Source organism: Falco cherrug, chromosome 8, assembly GCF_023634085.1.
Source record: "Falco cherrug isolate bFalChe1 chromosome 8, bFalChe1.pri, whole genome shotgun sequence".
NCBI lineage: Eukaryota > Metazoa > Chordata > Aves > Falconiformes > Falconidae > Falco > Falco cherrug.
In genome coordinates this window covers 59,702,516-59,713,004 of record NC_073704.1, presented here as the reverse complement: position 1 = coordinate 59,713,004, position 10,489 = coordinate 59,702,516, and the positions used below count along the sequence as shown (strand labels likewise).

Here is a 10,489-nt window from a genome sequence, read left to right as displayed (position 1 = left end):
AAAAAAATATTTCTCTATGCTACTGCACTAAGAGGTGACCTAGCCAGGGGTATTCTGGTGTCGGCGCAGGGATCTCTCACGGGTCTGCTGGTACCCGTGTGTGTCAGAGAGCGCAGTCAGGGCTGTCCAGCAGTGGCCAAAACGTTGCTTTCAGAATAACTGTCCCCAAGTGCAAGGAACACCTGGCTGTTTGGCATTTGCTGGGAAACAGCAGCAGTTTGATGTTCCAGCAGACCACTTCTTCTCCAGAGCTTCTCCAGATGGGGTTTGTACCCTCTCTAGCTTTTCTCCATGCTCAGGGCAGTTCTGAGTAAGAGGCTGGGGGAGATGCTTGATGAACTCTTGTCTTTCCAAAATGAGAACTAACGGCTGTTTCTTTAGTGGATGTGGCTTGGAGTTGTCCCTCTGCCCACTGATGGGATATGATGGGTAACAAAAGTCTGCCTGACTTACATGCACATTCAAGCCGTTTTCTGTGTAAGGACTCCAGGGAGAGCTTCTAGAGCACAGGGTGGTTGTATATTGTGAATGAAATTATTCTGACCGGTCACTTCTTTACACTTCAGCAATGGCTGGGAGCAAGCAAGCTTTTACCTTTGCTTCTTTCCAAATGCATCTGTGCTCTGAAATCCAGCTATGGAGCATGGCTTTTTTAGGTACCTGGAAACACTCCGAGTATCTCTGCTTAGCAGGGACATCACCCATTACATTTTTGTCACAGTGAGAAGTTTCTCTCCCTTCTTTTTCGTCGGTGCCTGCTGTGTTGAACAAAGAAGACTGCCTTCTCACAGAGCAGCGCAAGGCTGGGTTTCCTACCAGCTTCCCTCTGGCTGAAAATGCCGATAGCTCACCACCATTATCGAACACGGGGCCGTTTTCTTTCTGTCTGTGGTTATTCCCTAAAACTGTTCCCTCTTCTCTTCTGAGGTACCTCAGCTCTGAGCAGACTGCTTCTTTCTGCACTGATCTTGGGGAGGGAAGACTCGGAAAACTGAACACCCGTGGAAAATTGGGTTTCTCTGTGGCTTTTTCTTTCATGGTTGGGGGATGAAGCTCACTGTTTGGGGAAGAAGAGTTGCACCGTGAGTAACCAGTGCTGGAGCTTTTACCATTCAATAAAGCCTTGGAGGAGCAGAGCTTCCCCGCACAGGTGTAGATCTGTGCCAGGGGGTCCTCTCTGGGCCAGAAGTCACCTTCTGCAGGCATGGCTTTTCCCAGCGGCACCACGTTTGAAATTAAATCGGTCAATTTACATTTTGATGTCTCCTGCTGCATCCCCCCACGGGATGGAGACCACCACACATCTTCAAGGTTCTTCAGGGTCTTTCTGTCCTGAACCTTACGGCTGCTCTCAGGAAGGCCTGCGAAGGTGGGCCTGGCAAGGTGGCAGATGGATTGAATGTAGTCATCGCTGGAGTACGAGTCTGGGCTGGCCGCAGTGCTTGTGCGCTTCGCGTTGCTGGTTGAATCTTCCATCGCTTCCTCGTGGGTTTCGCGTATAGTTGGGAGAGGCTTTGAAAGGCTCAATCTTATCCGGGGTGCCATGGCTGCGAAGAACAGACCCGACATGGTCAGCATGTGAAAGCCAGCTGTAGTAAAGAAATCCCAGGCTTGTTTCTATAAAGTCCATGCTACCTGAGCCACCCCATATTTTCTCGTGGCAAAGAGTGGTGTTTATAGAAACTCCATTTTAAAAGTTTTCTGGCAGTACTTTTACATTCATGGCTTCCTAAAGAGCCAATATAACAGAAGCCAAGTGACTATGTGCAGAAGGAAATATAAGATGCATTATAGGTGCTCCCTTCTGGAGCCGTGCGAGGGGCCAGCAGATGAAGCAGTGCGGTGCAGGTGCACCAGCTCATCTCACTGTCCGTGTTGTAGCAGCAAGGGGGGAAACTACTCCCCTTATTTGCTGGTCTGCTTGCTGTAACAGGGCTCTGACTTCACGTTGTGTGTGAGCAGGCAAGAGCTGAACTCAACAGGAGAGGAGCTGACCCACCGCTGTGGGGAGCAGCATGTAAATAGAGTGACAATACAGCTGATCTCTTCTAGGAGCTGTAGGTGATAATGTACAGACTTGTTCATTTTCGTCTCTGCCAGTGGTTCATGCATGTAGTTACGGGGTGGTAGATCCTTCTCTGCATGCTTACGTAGAGTCAAAGGGATTTAACACATGCCCTTTATATTCAAATAGTTACCCTCAACTCTTTTCAGGATAGATTTACACCAAACTGCTCCCACTAGTCAGGTAAACCTTTTTTACAAATATTTCATGCTGCAGTGTTTGCTAACTGTACTGATTTTTACTTTTTTCTCAAAATACTCTTCCCTATGCTATGCTTACCTTCCCTTCTGGCAGAAACGGCCGCACACCCCCTTCCTGGTTTGTTGTTTGTTTTTTTTTTTAATTACCCCCCACAATGGAATAGGTGAATATCTGCCAACATGATACACCTTTGTTGTGCGATTAAAGGCAGAAGGGCTTCGCCAGCTGTTTTAGTGCCTTGCTGTCACTGCTGGCAACAAACCTGGCGCTGTGGCACCGGCTGCGGGTGGGCCCGGGACCCCCCGCGGGCAGCGCCCCCCGAGCCCCTGCTGGCTCGTACTGGTGCGCAACCCAGGTGCTACTGGTGAAGCCAGGCGAGCTGGGAGCTGCTGGGCTGGCAGCGGCTTGTTTGAAACCTCACGGCCTTTTTATTTCCCTTTCTCCGTTCCGCCTGCTCCTGCCTTCCCCTGCCGGCCAGCACCGGGAGGAAGGCTCGCTGCTGCTGCTGCTGCTGCTGCTGCCGCCCCTCGCCGGGCAGCCCCCCCCCGCATCGGGAGAGAATTAACCTCCCGATTTACAGGCGACCCCTGCCGTGCCCCCCCGCCGGCGCGGCCCCGCTCCCCGCCCGCCGCCCCCCGGCTCCCAGCAGCGGCCCCGGCCGCCCCCCTACCTGCGGTGCGGTGCGGGGCGGTGGGCAGCAACGCCCGCTCGCTCCCCGCCTGCTCCCGCCGCGGAGCGCAGCGCAGCGCCGCCGGGCCGCACCGGGGCAGCGCACGGGCACCGGGGGCAGGGCCGGCCCCTCCCCGGCGGGACGGGCCTCGCCGGGCCTGCGCCGCCCCGGGCTGCCCGTGCGCCGTGCGGTGCGGGAGCGGCGCCGCCGAGGAGCCGCAGTGCCCGCACGTGCCGGGGGGGACCCCCACCCCCACCGCCACCGCCACCGCCGGGGCTGCCTTCGCTCCTGCTCGGCCTTGCTTGGCGAGCGGGCGGGTGCCGGGCTCGCCCAGGGGCCGGCTGCTCGCAGCCCCGCCGCCGCCCCGCTCCGCCCCGCCCGCAGCTTGGCCCTGCGGAGGCCCCGGGCCGGCTCTAAGCGCCCCCGCCGCCCCCAGCACCGCCCCCGCCCAGCGGGGCCACGCAGCGGCGTTCGGGCGCGGGGCCGGGGCAGGAGCCGGGGCAGGGGCAGGGGCGGCGGTAGGAGCAGGGGCAGGGGCAGGAGCAGGGGCAGGGGCCGGGGCGGCGGTAGGAGCAGGGGCAGGGGTAGGAGCAGGGGCAGGGGCCGGGGCAGCCCGGGCCGTGCGGGGCGCTGGGCGCTGCCTCGTTAACGCGCCGCAACCCGGTCGCAACCCCGCGTGGCTCCGGCCTCCCCCTGCGGCCGCCGCCGCTGGTCGCGGGGCAGGTGGACAGACGTTTTGCGGAAGGTCCTTCTGCTCCTGGTCCGCAGCAGCGCCCTCAGCGGGAGCCGCCCCGGCCGCTGCGGGTTGCGGGGGGGCCGCGCTGCGCAGCATCCCTGCGGGACCCGGGGACCCCCGCCGCCTGTCCCGCGCTGCTGGGAGGGGTGGGGAGAAAAGCAGAGACCCTAGATTAAAAATCGCTGCTTTCCCTTTATTGCAGAGGCTGTCAGTGTTACCAGCCTTGAGGCTGGAATTGGCTTTGGCGGCTGATTTGGGCACCCGAGCCCACGCTCATCATCCAGCCTCTTTCTATCTCCATCTTCGATCATTTTTTTATCTCCAGTGGAAAGCAATAAGCAGCTTAAAAGACTTGTGTATCCCAGCTCTCCTTTGGGCGTTTTTGAAGCTTGTTGATGTTCGGATAAACAAACCAATTAATCTTTGGGAGCCCTAGATAGATACCAAAGTCAATTCCCATTTGGGGTGTTCTAGGGGAAAATACTGTTACTCCAAATGGGGTCTCTGGGGTGACGCCAGCGCTGCTGGCTAAAGCTAACGTCCACCTGATGGGGCACCAGGGCTATGAGGATGCTTCATAAATAACTTTTGCTTTGGAATATTGCAAGGAATATGTATTTGGGAGGGAAAACATCACCTTATGCTTTCCAAAGTAATGAATCTGTACAGAAAAGAGCTCCTCCAGCCTGGTTTGGCAAACCAGCACCCTGTGGGTACTGGGGGAGCTGGGCAGCTGCATTGAGCTCACCATCTGGATGCAGGTCAGGCCTGGTGGCACCACTGTGACAGCTCAATGATGCCACCACATTGCTGCTGTGCTTGTGCCTGTGGTGACACAGCTGAGCCCTGGGCATTGGGACACAGACATCACTGCCCCGGGCTGCAGTAGCAAAATCCCAGTTTGAAAGGCATCCCAGTTTTGGAGCTCATGCGCTGGGAGGCTGTGCCTGCTGCCAAAATCAGGGCAAAAGACACTAAACTGAAGGTCCATTCCCTTCCCTTTCTGATGAACCCATCTCCAAGGGACATTTAGGGTGCTGTTTTCAAGCTTTCCCAGTAACTGGTAGAACTGTGAATTCTGTAAATTACTGGGTTTTTTCTTTTTATTTAGCAATTTTTACCCTGCTTGGCACCTCTCTGCTTCTGCTCATCTCTGCCCTCCCTCCTCCCAGAGCAGCTGCAGCACCCAAAGGCACCAGCACCCCCAAGGGACGGCCACTGGCTCACGCACGCAATCCTGCCACACCCCTGCCTGCAGAAAAATGGGGCTTTTCGGTGAGCTAGCAAATATTGCGACCGGTGTGTGGTTGGGCAATGGTGACACCTTTCTCCTGTGGTGCAAGCCACTATCTAAAAACATGTCAGCACGTGTCAGGAAGGGAGTGGTGTTAATGCCAGGCTTGGCTGAAGCGTTAGCTCTGGCCAGGGACGGGGTTAGTGCAACCCTGAGCATCTCTAAGCCTCGGTGCAGCGAGATGCTTCTCTCTTGCATGTTTGTCATTAAAAGTTCAGGACAGGAAAATGGTTTGACCCAATTTGTGCCAGATTCCAGATGATTTGTGTTCTCTAATTACACCCCCCGCTACACACCCCCCCCCCCCGCCTGTTAACCTCCTGTGAATTACAGCAAGCAGCTGCTACAGTACACAGCAAAGATATTCCCGTGAAGCATTAATGAGCCTTTTTTGTATTAACTCAACAGAGCTGAGTTAGAAATGTCGCACCCAAAGCTGTTGCCTTGACTGCAGCTCACACAGTGACTGGTGGCGGCTGCTTGTACAAATGCTGTGATTGATGCACACAGGTCTTCTGGAAATTACCAGGTATGTCTTGGTCTTTTGCAACCCCGGTTGCTGCGAGGGCTGGGTTGCTGCAGCCCGTTGCCATTTAGCACAAAGCTTGTGTGCAGGAGCTGAGCTCTCCATCCAGCTGGGAACAGGGGTGGAGTCCTTTTGGGAGGCTTTGAAAAGGCTCGGGACTGATTTAGGCACTCTGTTTCCTTGGGATTTCAATTAAGCTCAGAAAATTACTCCAGGGAGCCTTCGCTGGGAGTTTCTAGGCCATGCTGGTGTCACGGGTTCATCAGTCTGGCTCTCATCAGCGCCGGCTGCCCATGGCTGGCAGAGAGCTTGGTGCCGGCGCAGACATTTTTTAAAGTACTTTGAAGTCTCAGAAAGTGCGAACCATGGTGGCTGCTCGGTGCCATGGTATTTATTTGAAATAATATAAATATTTTTTAATTTATATTACTGTTCTGCATAAGGTTATCTTGTATCTTCGTAAACGTGCTTTTTTCTATACATCGTTTTAGATTATAGAAACACACATCCAGACCCCAGCCTGGCCATCCTAAAGTGCCTGAATGCTGATGCAAAGCCGTCCCTTTTAGGCACACCCCTGAAGAGGCTGGGAAGCTGAGGGCTGTGGATCGTGGCAGGGCTCGGTGAGGACACTGCTGCCATCACTTGAAGCCTTCTCCTACCCGCGGTCCCACAAAACCCCAGTGCTGCCAGCAGCCCAGGGTGCCGCATCGCTCGCAGCGGCTGCCTGAAGCCAGAGCTGGGCAGGGTGGCCTGGGGATGCTGGTGGTGGCTGGAACATCTGAGAAATCTGTACCGAGGAAAGCAGCGAGCCGTGCAAATGCCATTACATATTACAACCAACAAGCTGTTTCGTGCCAGTCAGGCCTTGCAGAAGAATTGTACTTCACTTGCACAGCTTCTTTCCAAAGCCCCCTGGCATTGCTGGCAGGGGGAATGGGGTCTCAACGTGCCACGCTGCTGATCCACCTCTCCTCATGCTGAAAATAAATCCAGGCGGAGCACAGTTAGAGCACAAATGTGCCGTGCAGAAGACTGGGTGGCTGCTCAGCTCCTGGAGAAGCTGCGTTTGCTTCCCTTTGCTCTGAAGACCTCAACGGCACAGAAGTCCAGTTTTCATTTTTGGGGCCATTATGAAACAGCTGATGTCCATCTTTTAAATATGGAGATCAGTTTTATTTTGGTGGAAGCTGTGCTAGTTGGTCCCACAGAACCCCTGGCAGAGCTCACAAAGGACCCAAATAATTTGAATAAACCTGCCATAAACAACTTTTGTTTCATGGAGAGATATTTAATCACAACAGCAAGAACATCCCAGTCACTTGCAGACAGAAAACAGACCCCATTTTGATGAACAAATTACTTGTTACAAACTGCTCAGCATTTGGCTGCTAATCCAAGCTGCCAGCTCACCCAAGACAGGTTTGTCTTCCCATAGCTGTTGCACTTTTTTAATATAAAAATATTTATAAAATAAAAGAGCTTTGCCTGATTAAGTTAATTATATTTTATGCTGTATATTTTATACTATATAACTGCCAGACCAGTTAATGATAACCCTCAGTGGAAAACCCTGCGATGTTACCATCCTCTAAACTTTCTGTTATCAGCGGGAGTTGGGCTGTGTTTAGATAATAAACTCCCAGAAAATAACTTAATTCTTGAACTGTTTTCTGTGGTTTGGGTGGCGGGGTTGATGGCAGCTTTATTTCTCCGCTGCTGCTGCTGTCTGTGTTTCTCTCCTGCAGGTTTCATGCTTGTTCTTCAGCCCCCAGCTGCTGGTGAGGCATGGGCAGCAGTACAACAGCATCTTGGAACACATCCACACTGCGATGGGGACTAGGCTGAGCGGGTTTTACTCCATCTGGTCCTTCCTGCAACCCCGGGATGCAGAGAGCCCTTCTCACCAGATCAAGGGATTTTTCATCCAAAGTCCAGCGGCTGTTTCATAATCGCACTTCTTGTGCCGTGCCACCATCTAGTGGTAACTCAACTAGAAACTCTGCACCCAGAGAGGTGAAGCAGCCTGAGCAGGTTCTCCATCACCAGCCTGCAGGGAACCCAAGTGCTGCTCCAGGTAGCACAGATGCAAAGTGCAACACAATCACATAAGGCTGGTGGGACCACTCTGCTGATGGAAGTGTAAAATCCAGCAGATTAACTATGATGAGGCTTTTTCCACATGTGCCATCCTACTCTGCTCCTCACTGTAATGAGTTTTTAGAAGTGCACTTGCACCTGGTGGTGTTCTGTGGCTTCATCGCTTCGATCCCTGCTTGGCTTTGGAAAGCTGCTAATGAAGGAGGGATTGGGGAAGAGTGGTGGGGAGGGTGCAGGGGAAGCGAGCACAGGAGAGTGATGCACACTCACACACATGTGCAGCTCCTGTGGGATTTCCAGGCATTCAGCCCCCAGGGAGGCTCTGCACCACTTTTGGGACACATTGCGCCAGCAGCCCTCCGGTGGGTGGCTGAAATCATGCTGCACCCCCTCGCTGCCTGTGGGGGCAGGCAGGTTTGCACAGCACTTTGGAGGAGCTATGTTCTGCCTGGTGTAATTGAGAATAACCTGAACAACTGCTTCCCTGGCCTGGGATTGCTCCTTGAACTGTTTTTTGTTGTGGGTTGTTTTTTGTTTGTTTGTTTTTTTTTTTCAGAGAGTGCTCAGCAGAGCCAGCCATGGGACTCCCTGACTGTTTGCTTATTTCTGCACCGCCGAGCTGTAAGTCGTCCTCCCAAGACACGAATATTTGCCCAGGGAGGCCCTGCTTTACCAGCACAGGCTCCTTGCTCTGCCCAAGCTACCTCTTGCTAGTGTTAGCCTTGCAAGCAGATTTTTGAGGGTGTCTGCTGGAAAGCTCCAACCCCAGCCCATTCCTCCTTGTTGAACCAGCTGCCCTCCAGGTGATCCTGCAGCTCCTGCGACTGCCTGTGCCGCAGCAAGGGATCCCCTCACACACAAATTGTCTCACGCCATCTATCAAACAGCTGAGCCCCCTGGCAGTGCCCGGCACCACCCCCCTTACAGCCTCAGCAGTGCATGGGCCAGTTTTGCTTCTTCCAAGGCCAGAGCAGTGGTTCCCATGAAGACAGCAGGGTCTCCCCTCAGCATCTCTTCAGGATGGGGTCCTCAGGCATGGGAGACAGAGGTTGCAAGTGTCAAGACCCATTTTGCAGTGCAATGCGTGGTTTTAGCACTGAGTCTGTGGCTTGCCACTGATGTATCACACGCGGTGGGTTTGCTCTGGGGGGATGCACGGAGCCAGGCGTAGCTTCAGGTACAGGAACAGGCGGAACACCAGTGTGTGGTGTTTGTGGATGCTGTAGGAGTAGGATACTGTATGGGCATCATCTGTGTGAACAAGGTAAGGCACTGTCCCTTCAGCTTCCCTCTTTCAGGATAATGTTCCCTTTCCTTCCACTGCCAGCAAGCTTCTGTTTTAATGCACACGCTGCATTGAGCTGGGTAAACAAAGCCCAGCAAGCGCTGTGGTCAGTGGTGTTTACCCCCCCGCTGCGCCAGGCTTCCTAGAAGGAGCTGCTACCTCCAGTGAGACCTGAGCTGGGCCACTCAGTTTTAGGGACATGAGAATAAGGTTTTCAACTGGATGAAGCTCCTGGAGCAAACACTCCTGGGGCTGTTCCCACAACACGGCTTCCCAGGCTCATCCAGCCCCAGGTACCTGCCTCCATCTACAGGTAAACTTGGAGAAAGGTGTTAAGCTGTCATGGGCTTTCCGAAGCGGTGACAGTCCCCCAGCAGGGCCCAGGGGACAATCACAGTATTTCCCCTTAGAGATGAGGCAAATTTCAAAGCTAAAAATATATTTCTACATTAAAAATATTCTGCCGGTTCCCTTTGCATTTAGCATCACCCCCACGCTGGGGAAATGCTGCTCAGGAGCTTTGGTACCTGCAGGGGCCAGAGCCACCCCCCCTGGGCCATGTGTACACCTGTGTCTGTCTGTCCAGGCTGCCACCTGGGCACCAGTTATTGCCCAGCTCTGAAGGATGGATGCCAAGGGGCCAAAAAGCTGATGTAGGACAGGAAGAGACGGCCTCCTGTAATTGTCATCTTTAGGCATTAAAGACATAGAGAGGAAGACCGGGGCAGGAGGGAGGGGTGTTGGATGTGTTTGACACCACCATGGGTGCTTCTCGTGGTTGGGGTATGGACGTGAGACCCTTTCCCATGGCCGCTATAAAAATCCCAAAATCTTTCAGTTGGGAAAGCAAAAGTGAATTAAAAAATCACCCTTGTCACAGCTGGAAATTAGATACTATATCAGTTGTCACAGTAAATGAAACCCAGGTTATAGCCAATCCACTGTTTTATCAGGGCATTTAAGTAAGTAAATGTCTTTTCCATATTAAAAATGCTGAGGTAGTTCGTTACCTGGTTAAAGAACACACTGGATTGAATGCACTGCATGGTGCTAACTGAATAATCAAGGTAAGCGGGGACTTTTCAAATCCTCAAGCAACAAACTTCAGTTAGATGGGAGAGATTCATTTATGCTTTAAAGGAAACTTGGCTGTGAGGGTGCAGGTTATGGCAGGAAAATGTATGCAAAAGAATTTCATGGAAAGGAGCAATTATTTTATCAATAGGACATGCAAAGCGAAATTTGCCCATCAGTCCTGAATAGAAGCCCAAATACCTGAGCCTTTTAAGCAGATGATACACGGACCAGGATGGATTTCAGCCGAACTTAAAGGCTGAGAGCCTCAAGCAGGTTTAAGTGAGTTTAATTTCTGTGCCGTTATCAACTGAGGTTTTGGTCCAGTGACTTCATATTTGGCCTTGGATAACGGATGTTGTAGCAAGGATGCAAGACTTTGGCAGCAGGTGTATCCCAATTCCACTTCATTAAGATCAAGTTTTAGAAACTGAATTGGTTTTGAGTCTGAAGATGCTGGTTCTTCTTCCCCCAGCATCTCCGCATAATGTTACTTCAATGAAAAAAGCACAGGGAAAAGTCAAACACTTTGCAAAAG

The 10,489-nt window shown here is 52.9% G+C and overlaps 1 protein-coding gene across 1 annotated transcript; it reads right to left on the bottom strand.

The window, feature by feature from the left end:
• LOC129736698 (uncharacterized) lies at window positions 1-3,293 on the bottom strand. Its single transcript, XM_055719438.1, has 2 exons — window positions 2,937-3,293; window positions 1-1,547 (listed from the first exon to the last, which is right to left on the bottom strand). The coding sequence occupies exon 2, from the start codon at window positions 1,543-1,545 to the stop codon at window positions 556-558; it is 990 nt and encodes a 329-aa protein (XP_055575413.1). The 5' UTR covers window positions 1,546-1,547; window positions 2,937-3,293; the 3' UTR covers window positions 1-555.
• Between the last annotated feature and the right edge of the window lie 7,196 nt (window positions 3,294-10,489).

Excerpts from the sequence above, each read along its gene's own strand:
- LOC129736698 (XM_055719438.1), bottom strand. The coding sequence starts at position 1,545 with ATGGCACCCCGGATAAGATTGAGCCTTTCAAAGCCTCTCCCAACTATA.